Raw genomic sequence first — 15994 nt, forward strand, 5'->3', positions numbered from 1 at the left:
TGGCCCAATTCACCGACTACGCCCTCGCGTGGTGGTACCGTTTAGTGGCCGAGCAACGCCGCAATCATGACCGACCGATCTCCACTTGGGAGGTCTTTAAAGCCAAGATGAGGAGGCGATACGTTCCACCATTTTACCACCAAGAGCTCCAAAAGAAGTTTAGGAGGCTCACTCAAGGCTCGCAGTCCGTAGAGGAGTATTTTGAGGAGTTCGAACACCTACGGAACCGACTCCAAGTCGAAGACACCGAAGAATCCCTCATGGCGCAGTTCCTCGATGGTTTACAAGACCGGATCGCAAGAAAGGTCGATCGCCAACCTTACCAAGGGTTTGAAGAGCTGCTGCACCTATCGGTGCAAATTTAGGGTCAAATCAAGAAGAAGAACGTTGCCGCAAGTCGCACCAGAACCCAAGGAGTTCCAAACTGGTTTCCAAACGCGTCAACGTCCAACCGGCCACAAGAAAAGCCTAGAACGGCCAATGTCGAATCAAGGTTCAAGGCAAAGGAGCCGGCCACCAATGATCGTCAAGAACCGCGGCGTACCACCAATGATGTCCGGAGACGAGACATCATTTTCTATAAGTGTCAAGGACGAGGCCATTACGCACGAGAGTGCCCAAACGCTCGCAACATAATCATCACCGAGTCTGGAGAGCTCAAATCCGAAGGAGAAGCAACCGAGGAGAATGATCGAGCTGAAGCGGAGCTAGAAGAGGTCGTAGTCGAACCAGACGTTGGAGAGCTCCTGATGATCAGACGCGTCCTCAACACCAGCGTGGAGACCTACGACGCGAGCCAGCGCGACAACATATTCCATACTCGTTGCACTGTAAGTGGGAAGATTTGTGGGTTGATCACCGATGGTGTCTTGCACTAATGTGGCAAGTTCTAGCATGGTCAAGAAATTATTTCTTAACACCACAAATCACCCTAGACCTTATAGACTCAAATGGTTGAATGACAAGACCGTGATTTATGTTAAAGAACAAGTCACGATTCCGTTTAGTGTGGGTCCTTACAAAGACCAAGTCTTGTGTGATGTGGTGCCAATGCAAGCTAGCCACCTCCTTTTGGGGCGTCCTTGGCAGTTTGACAAAAGGACCACTCACTGCGGCCACACCAACCAATATTCTTTTGTTCATGATAACAAGCGTATTTGTTTGAAACCGTTGAGCCCTACACAAGTTCATGAGATGCAATCAAAACTGTCTAAGAATTTCGGCAGCACATCTTTAGCAACTTACGAATATTATCACTTTGTGATCTAAGCTCATACTTATTGCCGTTATTCGGACCCATCGAGTCTTTTTTTATCATTCCAAGTATCCATTTTTCCAACATTGGTAACTTCTCCAATGACATCTTAATATATAAGACGCAAACTCAAATCAAAATAATGTATAATACAATAGAAGTCAATTATGGGAGATTCTAAAGTATACAAAGAATATAACTTACTGACCAAGTAATCATCACAATAAGAGTCGTTTAATATTCGATTATAATTGATGAATTCTAAATATTCTTCACCTCCAACAATCGAAGTCTTACTAATTTTGGTCTTCTACAAAATAATAATCTTGTATCGATGAGTGGTAGCTCTGCATGACCCATATTGGTCGACGACTTTAAAATTTTCAAGCTCAATCCAATCGCCAACATGAAATTTGGTCACAAATTTGTCATAAACATCACCACGAAAACTACATTGGATCTTCTTTCCCTATTAAATAAAACAAATACAATAAGATTTCTATAAAATTTGGCTTAGTAATTAATGAAGAATTTAAACATTTAGCAAACCTGATTATCAGTTAAAACCATCTCTAGGGTTGAACCAAAGACGAATAGTTTTTTCTTCCCATAAACACAAAATCCTAACACGGATTTTCCAATCGTATTTTGAAAGATTCAATCGTGAAACACGATCAGCCGGAGAATTCATGACCATAATATAACCTGCACTAAATGAAATCAGAAATTATAAGCAAATTAAGATTTCCAAACATAATAAAAGCATTGTGTGTCGAAAGTTTTCAAGAACCTTGGAATATTCTCGAGATTTGGATATTAAACTTAAGATCTGTTAGACGTCTCTATATATATATATATAAACTTAGAGATTAATATTTTTCCTAACTAATAATAGATATGTGCAAATATATAACATATATGTCTCTTAAATATATTAATTTACTTATTTAAACAATATTTAATTTTATACTAATCTAACAATTATATAAAATCTAAGCAAAATATTTTTATGTCTATCTTTATCACTTAAAATTATTCATATAATCATCCATTTAAGTAATAATATATATATATATATATATTGGGATATGTTAATTTTATTTATCAAACAATACTTGTTACCATTTTAATTATTTCAAACTTGTAAATTTTAAAAAATCGTAAGTTTTATCCTTTTGCTATTTTGCATAATTCATAATTTAACACTTCTCAAAAACGTTTATAATCAGATCCACAAATCATAAAGCTTTGGATATTGTTGGTTCAACAGTTAATAAAGATATAATAATGTCGATTAAAGAAACAATATTATAGGAATTCTGTAACTCAACGTAAATAATGTCTTTGTGATGAGGAGACTTTAAATACTATCCAAAACTCATAAAAGTGTAATATTACAAAAGATCAAAGATAATTATACTAATAATTAGATTATCGTTACATTAAATAAACTTCAAATTAATCTAAAGAAACAAAAATTATAGGAATATTATATGGTGATGGAAATTGTCTTCTCGTTTTTTTTTTTTTTTTTTTTTTTTTTTTTGTATGAATGTTAAATTATGTTCACCAAAAAATAACAGTGGTCCAAAGTTGGTTTTACATCTTAAAACAACAGTTTAACAGTAGAAAAATTTAAGAAACTGAAATGGCTGAAAGAGGATGACTTTGGAACCAGAGTTGAAGTCCACTCTCATAGCCAGAGGTGGATGTCAGTGTGAGCAAACGATTGCGGACTTGCTTGGCAATGAAGCGGCAAAGGGTGGATGACGGAGTTGGAGCTTCACCGTGCCTTCGAGCATTACGTTCCCGCCATAGGCTGTGTATAGTGGATTGGAAGACATACCGCAGAACAAAAAGGGGTAGTCGAGGAGTAGAAGAGTCCACAAGTAGAGAGGCCAAAGTTACCCAAGACGTGGTGAACCGAGCTCCCAGTAGGTTCTGAACAAGAGCAGACCACACGTTCGAAGAATAGGAGCAGGAGAAAAAAAGATGATCTCTCGTTTCCCCATAACCCTGGCAGAGAACACAATCCCCGTCTTCAGCAGCATTCCACTGAACCAACTTGTCACCAGTTGAGAGCCGATTGTGAAGAGCAAGCCAAGCTATAAAGGAGAACTTAGGTGTTGAATGAGTGAACCAAACTCCTGCAGACCAGGCACAGGGAGTGTTTGGTTGCCTTATCAAGCACCAAGTATCGTAGGAAGTGAATTTATTCTTAAACGAACCATTCTTCTGTTTCCAGAGTGAACGATCACCACCTTGAAGTTGCACTGATTGACGGATAGAGTCAAGAGCATCCTCAATCTGATTAAGAATATCAACACGATGCTGTCGTCTGTGATGCGAGAGAGCCTCTGCCACAGTACTCTGCTGTGGGATCCCCATATCAATGCTACCCCGGTTTCCAAGCTGAGCAAACAACTGACCAATAGGACTCCAAACATCAAACCAGAATGAAGTTTCAGTGCCCGAAGATATCTCCTTTTTATGTAAAGTCGCAGCAAGGTCACGGTATTTAAGAATCTTCCGCCACATCCATGATCCACCAACACTCCTCTCATTTACAGACCAAAATGAACCAGTGCGGATCAAGTTCCTTCGAACCCAGTTGACCCAAATAGAGTTATTAGCAGACACTAGTCGCCAAATGAGCTTCAAAATACACACTGTATTCGTATCCTGCAAACGACGAAGCCCCAGCCCTCCCTCATGCGTTGGTTTACACACGTCAAGCCAAGAGATTTTGGCCTTTTTTGTATTTAGGTCCGGACCCGACCACAGGAATGCCGAGAAAAGACTATCAATCTCCTCAAGGCATCGCTTCGGTAGACGGAAAGCAGAGAGCCAAAAATTGGTTAAACTAGATAACACTGATTTAATCAACTGAAGCCGACCTGCAAAAGACAGAAAACGACATGTCCAGCAGGAGATACGACTACGAATACGCTCAAGGAGAGGAAGATAGTCAGCATGTGTCATAGAACGAGTGAGGAGAGGAAGCCCCAGATACCGAACAGGGAGAGAGCCCACAGAGAACCTGAAGTGCTGTAGAATGTCTTGCTGATGCTGCGTTGTAAAACCAGCCATGAACAGCGTGGATTTCTCAAGGCTTATTCTGAGACCCGAGACAGCGGCAAACCGATCAAAAACAGCTAGAGTCTCTGCAATAGAGTGTGAGCTCCCATCAGTAAAGACGAGAATATCATCAGCAAAGCAGAGATGTGTGAGGTTCAGAGTTTTGCAGCGAGGATGATAACCAATGCGATGATCAGTAGCAGCCTTATCCAGCATTAGGGAGAGCACATTCATACAAATGACAAAAAGATAAGGGGATAAAGAACATCCTTGCCTCAGGCCTCTTTTGCTTTGGAAATAACCAGCTAATTCCCCATTGACTTTCACCGAGAAAGAAGCCGAGCAGATGCAGAGTTCTATCCAGTGAATAAAATCCGCGGGAACATTAATAGCTTTGAGGATGTTGAGAAGAAACGGCCATTGCACTGAATCGAAAGCCTTGGAGATATCAATCTTCATCATACACCGAGGGGAGATGGACTCCTTGTGATAATCCTTCACCAATTCCGAAGCAAGCAACAGATTCTCCATCATAAGCCTATCCTTGATGAAAGCTGACTGATTAGGAGCAATGAATGAAGGCAATATAACCTTCAAACGATTTGCAATAATCTTGGAGACTACCTTATACAACACATTGCAGCAAGAAATAGGACGGTAATCTTTCATCTCCTTAGAGTCAGATTTTTTTGGGATTAGAGCCAAGATTGTCGAGTTTACACCTTTAGGAAGGAAACCTTTAAGGAAAAAAGATTGAACCGCAACAACAAAGTCTCGTCCTATGATTGACCAAGCTTGCTTGAAAAACTCTACAGTATAACCATCCGGCCCAGGGGACTTACCAACCGGCATCTTAAATAGCGTTTGTCGAATCTCTTCTTCAGAAACCAACTTCAACAAACCCTCTTGTTGAGGAGAAGAAACACGAAAAGACACCAACTCCTCTAACTGAGAAACACTCATCCCCTCATAGTCGTTTGGCTCAAGAGCTAGAAACTCCTCAAAGAACCTTACTGCCTCAGCTTTAATCTCCGGTTGAGTTTTTGCAGTGGAGCCATCTTGACAGAGAATCTCTCGAATAGCATTAAGAGCTTGTCGAGACTTGACAGATTTGTGAAAAAATTTGTTATTCTTGTCACCCAACAATAGCAAGTGTAGCTTGGACTGTTGTTTCAAAAAACTTTCCTCCAAATCAGACACATGATCCCACCGCTGGAATGCCTTGTCCTCAGCCTCCTCCGCAGCCGAGGAGGGATGTGAAAGCGTAGAAAGCTGTTTCTGACAAAGGTCCTTGTGCACAACCTCCACCTGCTCTGAGAGTTTAGTAAGCTTTTGGCGACTTAAAGACCTTAATAGAGGTTTTAGTGCTTTAAGCTTCTTTGCAAAACGAAACATAGCAGAGGTAGAGTGATAGAGGCTCTCCGAGCTATCCCAGAAAGTTTGCACGGTGGAAATAAACTCGGGACAAGACATGATAGCATTCGTAAATTTGAATGGCCCCCTAGGTTTGCAAACTTGGTTCCCCACTGAGAACCGACAGCGAAGGTGGTCAGAGCAACCACCAGCTTCAAACACACCATAAGCATCGACAAATCGACGACTCCAAACCTCATTGACCAAAATACGGTCTAACTTCTTGCAAATTAAACCTTCATCTCGCTTGTTTTCCCAGGTAAACAGAGGTCCATGCGAATGCATATCTGTTAACGAACAATGTCGTATCATATCCTGAAAATCACGCATTCCACTAGTGACAAAGGGATTGTCATCATAAGTAGAGTGCTCAGCACCATCAAGTATTTCATTAAAATCTCCCACTATCACCCAAGGCTGGTTTTTAAAAAGTGGGGAATCAAAATGAGACTTAAGATCCTCCCAAAGTTCCTTTCTTTCTTCAGCCAGATTATATGCATAAACAAACGAGACGAAGAATTCCATAGTGTTACCATGCAAAAGAATTGAGCAGGTGACGACCTGACCACTCTTAAAAACTGGTGTTACACGAACATCTTCCTTCCATACCACCCAGATTCGACCAAGATCATTGAACTCATAATTAGTAATTGAAGACCATCCACGGAACACTGAAGAAATGATCCTAGGGGCCTTTATTTCCTGGACACGCGTTTCAAGTAAACACCCAAACTGCAGAGATTCAGTTTGCAACCAATCACGAACAATAGAATGTTTTTTAGACTTGTTAAAACCACGCATGTTCCAGAAAAAACCAGACATTAATGACGAGTTCGGGAGTTCTTCCTGCTCGAGACGCCAGGAGGAGCCCCCTTGGCTTGCTGAGAAGAAGACTCCGAAGTAGTCTTGTGTAACTGTTTCGTCTGCCGTGGCAAGGAAGCTCGAATGGGAGCCTCCAAAGCAGCTATCTGCTTAGTAGGAACTACAATAGCTACAGCAGCTACATGAGCGACAGTTTCGACAACTACATCAGCCGGGACCAAATGATCAGACTTAGTCGTTTCCGAGTCCCCAACATCCTCTGTATCCCCCAGAACCGAGAACCTAGAAGAGCCAGAAACAGTAATATGTCCCGCAGCAGACGGAGTGCGAGCTTTGTCAGAACTCTTACACCCCTTCCCAGGAGAGACAACCGACCAACCTGCATCTTCAGCCACTTGAGAAGGAATTTCCTTACTCACACCATCAGTAGCAGTAGCTACAGTTTGCGGAAGCGGGACCGGGGGAGGAACCTCTGCCTCTGTAACCTTTTTTGGAGAAACAATTTCCCCTTCTTCAATAACAACATCAGAACCTTTAGTATATAACACTGGAGCAGACACACAGTCATCACTAATGTGCCCCCACCCATTACATCGAGAACATTTCGGAGGGAGCCAGTGGTATTGGAACTCCACAGTTACATCCTCTGTTTTTGACAATTGAAAACGAAACGTGGAAGGCAAGGTTTGCGTAAGCTTGACTTCTACAAAGACCTTAGCCTCACCGAACCTACTGCAGAGCTCAGTATCCGGGTGCAACCTAATAGGGTTACCTATTGGGCTGGTCAAAAAACCGAGACCCTCCCAAGAAAAGAGAGAGTGAGGAACATTCTTCAGAGAGACCCACAAGGGCATCGAAGAAATAACAGGCTGCGCATCCTCTGGAAGGGGGGACCATTTAGCTAGCATCATAGGTACTCCCGCAATATTCCACATACCGCGTCGCAAAACTCTCTTCCTTGTAACCTCATCACGAATACGAAAACGAACAGAAGTTGCAGAGTTTTCATAAACATCTATGCGGACTGACTTATCACCAAGAGACCATATCTTGTTGACTATTACATGAATATCACCAAGAGACCATATGCGAAATTGTCTTCTCGTTGATTTTCTCTTCCATATCATCTCTTCATGACACCAAACTGTGGTTTTGGAATTTCAGAATTGATGATTTTTTTGGTTTGAAGAGCTTGTGTATTGTATATAACCCAATCCGAAAATTTAGTTGTCGTAGTCATCGAACGAATCATAACATCATCATCAGGACCATCTTCATTGTAGGTATCATATTCATGAATATTAACGATCATAGTATTCATGCAAACATGGCAATCCAAGTTTAGACATAATCTGTTATCTATTATAAATTATAAATCAGTTATAAATCCAAATACAAACGTCGTAAACATTCTGATTATAAGAAATAATACCTGATACTATTTAGAAACAAATTAATGGATCGTTTAACCTGGTCAATGATACCTACGTCAAATAATTATTAGTATTATTATTTATGAACCACCATACAAACAGGTAAATACAAATAATCAATCGATCAGTACACAACACAAAATCGAAAATTTTAATATAATCTTGAGAATATGACAATTATAATTTAATGTAAACATCAACCAAAAAGGGTACAATATTATACCTTTTTAAAAAGATGAACCAACAACAACCAAAGCTTTATGGTTATGGAATCTTGCTTCCCAAGAAACCACTACACGAACAGGAAAACAATTACAATAGTATGAGTTTGTGAATCATACAAAACAGCAAGATCAGAATATAAAAATAAAATTGACAATATGAATGAATTTTATGTTAAAAACTCAACCAAAAAGGCACGACATTATTATACATTTATTAACAGTTGAACCAACAACATCCAAAGCTTTATGAATTGTGGATCTTGCTTTTCAAAAAGCCACTGTACGTACAGGAAAACAAAAGGGATCAGTCGATGGATCATTAAAAAAAAGCAAGATCAGAATACAAATATAAATTTGAGAACATAATAGGAGAATTATTAAAATTCAAGGGAAGAGTTTTTTTTTATTGGGATTATGGTGAAAGCAAACGATATCATTGTATTTATAGATGCAAAATGATCTATCTATTTAGGGTTTTTAGTTTTTTAGGATTTCCAGTAAGGAGGTGTATTGTCATCGAGCTTTTTTCTGCAGAAATCCATTAATTTTGTTCGTCAATCTTTAAGCATTCTAAGCCCATAAACTACCAAAAATCCATTTAATGCATGATAGATTATGGTCATAAATTATCCAATTAAACGTCCAAGAGAGTTTTTCTAGCAAATTTAGGGATTAAATTAGCAAATTCTAATTTTGCAAATATCTTTTTATGCAAATAGATTTTTTCTGTCGATTTTTTGATTTATTTTTAATGCTAAAATAGGTAAATTTACATCCAGGAGCAAATTATTTCAGCGAAAGGGACAATTTCATTAATAGTAAAACGGTAAAATTTTGCTGAGATTGAATGTGGGACGTTTTCACTTCTCTTTTAATATAATAGATTACAAAAGTGAAAATAGAGGAAATGTGAAAACAAAAACAAAAGGGTGGAGAAAAAAAATATATTTAATTTATTATGATAAACTTTTTAATTATTATTTTCCTCTATTTTTTTTATTTTTTAATTAATATTTCTCTTTTTAACTGTAGCCAAAGAGAAATAATGGTGTACTGACTTGTTTCTAACTAGATCACAATTTTGTTAGAGATATTTCTGTCCAAAATGATGCAGATGGCTAAAAAATGGGAACAAACATCTCCTTTGACCTAAAGTAAATAAAAAACATCCCCTATGGCTGTAGCATATAATTTACCCCAAAAAAAAACCTACATATGCCCAAACTACATAGATATTATATTTACTAAACTATCACTTGTGATATATTAATGGACCATAAAGGAAGAAAAACATGTTTATATCATTAGCACGTACAAAACACTCCTCAATTCAACTTTCACAGGTTGAGAACTTAGTTGTCATATGATTTGAAAAGTGTAATCGAACTTTTTGTTGTTGGTGTATGAAAACATTTAAAACCATCCCTTAATGAACAATAAAATGACGAAATGCGCCTAGATGATGCAAATCGGGTTACGCAGGTTGTCAAATAACATTTATACAATAATTTCAAAAAATTTATTATATAAAGTTGGGTTTTAAAAGTTAGTCATTAATAAGATTTTGACATGTGTCAAGTTATTAATATCAGATTTTGAGATGTGTAAAATTTAATATTTAATAGAAAGAATTTGATTACAACAAAAAATAAAATATTTTGTTCTAAAAAATATTAATAAAGTAAAAAAATAATTATCAAAAATTACAGAATTTATAAAAAAAAATACAGTTTTAATATAATTATAAAAAGGTTATCTAGATATATATATATTTCATAAAATTCAAAATTATAATTTTCTTTAATTATTTTTAATTTTACGTTATTCAAAAACATTGCTTTAAACTTTGTTTAGTTGAGAATTATTTTTTTTAATGGGAAAGTAAATTTTTTTTTTTTTTTTAAACCAAAATTTTCTCCTACTTTCTCCTTTTTCAGTTGAGAATAGGTAAGATTAATATGTTGACCCAAAAAGATAATAATATATGCATCTACTTTTCTTAATACTGTATTTTAAAATTTATTGTAGTATTTTTCGATTATTTTATTTAATTTATATTTTTATCTTTGAATTATTTGTGATTCATATATTACCGTGCTTATAATTTTCTATTATTTCTTTACTTATGTCAAATTAATTTTCTTCTAATTTCTCAAACTTGATTGGTTGGTAATAAACCCTTCTTTATTTTGCAAACATAATTGTTACTATTATTCATTCAATCCTAGAGGGAGATAACGAGTAGAAGCTCATCAACCTAATGGATAGATAAAATAGGCTAATCAAACACAAGCTTACAACAAACATAGACAGATAGATTGGAAAAACATAAATCGTTGTTGATAGATCCATAGGAGCTCAAAGACTAGGACACCCTGGTTTGCAGAAAGATTTAAAAGAATTGATTTTGGCTACATATATTACCAAAATGCACTTACTTTTTCGGTCAAAAGTCCTGAGAGAATTTCATAATGGGTGATCTTCCTGGAAGTGATTGTAGGAACTGTGCGAGTGAGGAAAAAGCACAGAAAAATATCATTTGTTGATATGTAGGATCGGTAAACAAGTTTTTAAAGCCTCCCAGACGTAACAAACCAGTCATCGAATATGGGTGGGTCCACGAGCAGAGAATAGATATAGGGCCCACTTAGGAAGGTGAGCCCATGGACTGAGAGTGGACATGGGCTCACTAAGCAAGGTGGCGGTTGAGGCGTTACAGAGACAGAGGCGACATCATGGAGTGTTAAAGACACTTCCACAAATACATTGGGAAATTTGACACTAGTTACTATCAAAAAAATTTTGTGACATTATATAAAAGGTTTTTACTTCTATTGGTTGTCAGATCAAGCCATTTTGAGATAGCAAAGAGACGTGAACATATTCTCTCTACACAGGAGGAGGGCAGAGCCAAAGTTCTCTCTATGGTGTAGAAGGTTGGACAAAAGGTCATCTCCTCATGGGAGGAAGGTGGAGGAGGTTTGACAAAAGGTTATCTCTCCAAGTGAGGAAGGCGGAGCCAAGGGTCTCTCAATGGTTGTGGAGGTTGGACGCAAGGTTTTCTCCATGAGAGATGAGGGTGGAGCCGAGGTTTTCTCCATGGTGGTCATACACTATTGTGATTATACATCATTGATTAGTATACTATGTAATATATTTTTTATTCGAAATGTTTTTTGAGCCAATAATTTTAGTAATTAAAAAACTATGCAGACGTGAAAGTAAAATAGTTGGCTTAATGTGTTCATACAGACATTTTCTAGGTGGGTGAATATATTTGTAACATAGAGTATATTTAGGTGTAAAAAATATATTTTTAATAGTAACATACATTAAAGTTAAAACAAATATATTTGGTCAAATGGTACTATATAAAAATATATTTTTATAAATAACGTACAACAAATTTTAATATAATTTATAAAACTTTAAACCCGCACATTGGACGGGTCCTCAATAGTTCATAATACAACACAATAACGAAGAAAAAAAAGAACGTTAGAATAAGAATAAGAAATGCTTTGTTTCTCTTATTGACATGAAAATTTTTGATCTTATGTTTGTTGTAGTGTATATATACAAGAGATAACTATGCAAATTTATAGAAAGAATACAAAGCTATGGTAACTCATATGAATTTAGACACTTAAAAGTTTATTTGTAACAAAACAAACAATAATGGAAACTATGTACCAAGCCTAAGATTAAGTCGCCTTAACCAGATAGAGTGAAGCATCATATGCATCACATCGTAGGGTTTAGCTGGACGATTCAGTACGAAATGCTTCTTCACTTCTAACACTCTCTTATACATCTTTAAGTATCTAACGATTGAGACACTCTGTAGAATGGTTTTGATCTCTGGTATCCTGGAAACAGGGATTTGTATTGAGAAGGAATCCCAATTAAGCACATCACTGAATGGTAATGAATAATTATCCGATATGATCACCAGTACACAACCAGCGTATATCGCCTCAACCTCTCTTGGACTAGCAACTTCCCAACCACTCGGACAGAGACAAAACTTGCTCATTCCCATTAATTTTGTATAGTCTTTTTCCGGGGGAAGATGGTCATAGACTTGGACTTCATTGTCCATTTCTTTCCAATGTTTAAATAAAATTTTTCGGATATCACCGTGACTTCTTCCAGCAAAAAATGCGAGTATAGATCGAATTCTCGGTGATATTCCAAGAAAAGATGGACCCAATTTACCTTTAGGAAGGTAGATCTCTGGAATAGATATGTCCACATTAGGCCGGAATCCTTCCGAGGTGTTAGCATTGCAAAGTCCCCTTATGAATTTTTCAAATAATTTCGGATTCCCGTCGATCACGTCTGGTGCCTATATATACAACAACCAAAAAAAAAAGTAATCATATTTCTATGCAAAATTATAAAATAGATCATAGATTCTTGATTAAATAGTAACCAAATTACAATATTCAAGCAACTACGTGAAAACCAAAACTAATATATGATATCAAAGTTGGAGAGTTTCAGGCAAATTTCAATACGTAAATCATTTCTCTAATTCGTTTCTTGTTTCGTTATGTATCTATTATCTAACAAGATTATCGGGTATATAATATTTTTTTGTATTATGATACATAAATTAACCATGTTAATTATATTTCACATTTATTATAGTTTAATCATAGTTTACCATTTTATATATTTTATTGAATGTAGAATAACTTAAGTAATTTTTATCTATAATATGTAGAGATATGTATAATAAATTGAATATATACATTTGATTATGATGTATATGGACTAAAAAATATATACATTATGCTTTATTTTTCTTACTGTATGGCATATACATCTGTGTATGTAATAATTGTGTTATAATTATTACTGTATGTCTTTCTAATGACTCTTTCATTCTATTGAAATTTGTTTTTGCCGAAAAAAAAAATTTGAAAATAAACTCATGATTCAGCACTAAAAATCTCAAAGGAGCTAGGTATTTGCTTATTTGAATTTAAGCCAACAATGTATACAACAACCGAACTTAAAATATATATATATATATATATATATATATACATATGTTACTTTAAGAGAAATACTCTAAAACAGCACTAAAACTAGTTTTATGGACAATTATATCACACATTCCATAAATTTCCAAAAAAGCATAATTTAACACATTAGAATATTTAAAATTAATTTTTAAAATTAATTTTTTTTAGGTTTGGGTTCTCAATTTCACATTTAGGGTATAGTTTTGATGGGTAGGGTTTAGTATTTTGAATTTAGGATTTAATTTTGAAAGATTAATTGTGCTATTTTTGGAATTTTAGAGATGTTGTGCTAAGTTTGTAAAAAATACTTATTTTAGTGCTATTTTTGAGAATCTCCCTACTTTTAATTAATAGACTGTGAATATTAAAACCTAATAAATTATATATATATCATTCTATAAGGAAAAGATAAAATAAAATTGTCGTGGGATGTATTACGGCTTAGCCAAGTTGGTTTTACTAATTACAAAAACTATCTAAGATCTTAATTTAAGATGTCTCAACGGTGAAAAAGAAATGCGGGAGTATAAAATATACATACCCAGTCATGGCATGATACCATGAAATGGTCGCCTCCCTGGCTTCTGTTCCAATAGGGATACTTAGTAGCAACTACGTCAACGTAATCCTCTATAAGACGGTGTAGGCGCGTCCGCGAAAATCCTTCAACAGAGCGGATGGGCTTGTAGACGTAGTGGATGACCTTGGCGACACTAAACGGTACGAAGAAAACGTGAGCATTCTCCGGGCGATCCGCCCGAAAAGGGCTTCTACTCTTCGGGCCGTCCACGCACATTTCGTCCATGAATTGACCTTCTATGCCGTAAATGTCATTCACAGGGCCGTCATGGAACAGTGGGACCTCTCCCTCTGTGTATGTCCACGCCTTAAACCGATTCATCATTTCCGTGTGACTCCTGATTTTTGTGCATACAAAAGTGTGACATCAATGTTTATTTTATACAAAGTATTACAAATGTAATTTAAAAAGCATCAAGAAAGATCACTGAGGTGAACTACGTATGCCACGTTGTTAGTCACTAAATATCTCATATTCTGTATGCTACTTGATTAAAAAGAATCGCATAGTCTTTTATCGAATGAACCAACATCTCTTTATTTCAATTTTATATCAAAATCTTAATTTAATACGAAATTTTATTTAAAGAAGACAAAAAAAAAGTCTAAATGGTTTTGTTTTTAATTAGTTTTTTAATAACACATACTTAATGATTAAAACCTTTTCACGGAAGCTTTTTTACTAAAAAGTTTATATGTTAAAACGGTCATTTGAATCACTGCCGTATCCATCTTCTTAGCTCGAAGAAATTGGGGAATCCACTTGATGAACTAAAGTCAGCTTTTGTTTGGATCCTATGGCAGTTATAGAAAAACAGGAACAGCCTTCCCGAGACTAGAGACCTACCGCAGCATTAGATCGTCACCTTTTTATTGCTTGTAGTTCCTTCTTTTTGTTTTTATGTTTCATCTTTCTTAGGCGATATGCCGATGTCGAACACTCTTTGTATGTGGCGAGATGGCAGAAATGAAATGGAATAACAAGTTCTTTTAGGAAAAAAGGAATCTTATTATTTTTTCTAGCTGTGCCCTCGAAATCTCGTGAATGAAACCGAGGGCTGCCTACGTACCCGAGATCCGGGATCAAGCCAGTCGTAGTTCGTTGTGTGCATACTCTCACAACCGAATTTTTAAGCAAATGGTCTAATAATAGTAACGTTTGAGGTGAGCCGCATTCCAAGAGTTTTTGATTTGCTTGCCCTCCATGGTCAGGAGCTCGTACACTCCTGGGCGAATTACTTTGGAGATGAGATACGGCCCTTCCCAGCGAGCGCCGAGCTTGCCAGCGTTGACCTCCTTTGTATTCTTGTACACCTCACGTAATACCAGGTCGCCCTCGTTAAACCTGCGCTGGCGAACGGCTTAGTTATAGTATTTGGATGCGGCAATTTGGTAATTCTGGATACGGACGAGAGCTTGATCGCGCAGTTCCTCGGCGAAGTCAATGTTATCTAGCATCATGCTGTCGTTGAGCTCGGAATCGTTGACTAGCATAGCGCGGCGCAATGTAGGCACTCCAGCCTCGACTGGAGCTAGAGCTTCGATGCCGTATGCTAATGCAAATGGGGATAGCCCCGTGGCTCTGCGAGGGGTAGTCCGGTAGGACCAAAGCACGCCGTCGAGTTGATCTTCCCATGCTTCTTTCTTGAGTCCGAGACGCTTTTTCAGCCCGTCTATGATGGTTTTGTTGGTCGCCTCGGCTTGGCCGTTTCCCTGAGGATATCAAGGGGTCGAAGTGCTCAAGCGTATTCCCCATTTGCCTAAGAAGCGTCTGGTGATCATTGAGGTGAACTGTGTCCCGTTGTCGGTGACGATTTCGTAAGGGAGCCCATGGCGACAGATAATGTTTTTCCAGATGAAGTTGGTGACGTACAGCGATTGTATCTTGTTGAATTACTCTGCTTCCACCCATTTGGTGAAATACTCGGTCAGGACCAAGAGGAACTTCTTTGACCTCGATGGGGGTAATGGGCCGACGAGATCCATCGCCCAACGCATAAAGGGGTACGGCGCAGTAACGGTGTTTAGCAGCTCGGGAGGTACATGTTTCATCTGTCCGTGGCGTTGGCAAGGCTCGCATTTCGCTGAAAACTCCTCACAATCGGCGACCATGGTTGGCCAGTAGTGACCATCCTTCTTGATTTTCAGTGCGAGTGC

General features: G+C 37.3%; 2 protein-coding genes across 2 annotated transcripts; both read right to left on the reverse strand.

The window, feature by feature from the left end:
• Positions 1–2890: 2890 nt before the first annotated feature.
• Positions 2891–7428, reverse strand: LOC147930955 (uncharacterized). The gene is made up of 4 exons (XM_087477106.1): positions 6652–7428; positions 5617–6490; positions 5348–5526; positions 2891–5185 (listed from the first exon to the last, which is right to left on the reverse strand). The coding sequence occupies exons 1-4, from the start codon at positions 7420–7422 to the stop codon at positions 2891–2893; spliced, it is 4119 nt and encodes a 1372-aa protein (XP_087333232.1). The 5' UTR covers positions 7423–7428.
• A 4416-nt stretch (positions 7429–11844) lies between these two features.
• Positions 11845–14179, reverse strand: LOC147930956 (xylogalacturonan beta-1,3-xylosyltransferase-like). The gene is made up of 2 exons (XM_087479450.1): positions 13800–14179; positions 11845–12573 (listed from the first exon to the last, which is right to left on the reverse strand). The coding sequence occupies exons 1-2, from the start codon at positions 14160–14162 to the stop codon at positions 11911–11913; spliced, it is 1026 nt and encodes a 341-aa protein (XP_087335576.1). The 5' UTR covers positions 14163–14179; the 3' UTR covers positions 11845–11910.
• Between the last annotated feature and the right edge of the window lie 1815 nt (positions 14180–15994).

This window comes from Camelina sativa, chromosome 12 (genome assembly GCF_030686135.1).
Source record: "Camelina sativa cultivar CO46 ecotype springtype chromosome 12, ASM3068613v1".
NCBI lineage: Eukaryota > Viridiplantae > Streptophyta > Magnoliopsida > Brassicales > Brassicaceae > Camelina > Camelina sativa.

What these genes read in the sequence shown, in the direction of transcription:
- LOC147930955 (XM_087477106.1), bottom strand. Translation starts at nt 7,422, where the DNA reads ATGCCCTTGTGGGTCTCTCTGAAGAATGTTCCTCACTCTCTCTTTTCT. An exon ending in AGACGAAACAGTTACACAAG is followed by an intron (nt 6,491 to 6,651) that starts ACTACTTCGGAG and finishes TGGTTGCAAACT; the next exon opens with GAATCTCTGCAGTTTGGGTG. An exon ending in CGGAGATTAAAGCTGAGGCA is followed by an intron (nt 5,186 to 5,347) that starts GTAAGGTTCTTT and finishes ACGCTATTTAAG; the next exon opens with ATGCCGGTTGGTAAGTCCCC.
- LOC147930956 (XM_087479450.1), bottom strand. Translation starts at nt 14,162, where the DNA reads ATGATGAATCGGTTTAAGGCGTGGACATACACAGAGGGAGAGGTCCCA. An exon ending in TGGTATCATGCCATGACTGG is followed by an intron (nt 12,574 to 13,799) that starts GTATGTATATTT and finishes TTGTATATATAG; the next exon opens with GCACCAGACGTGATCGACGG.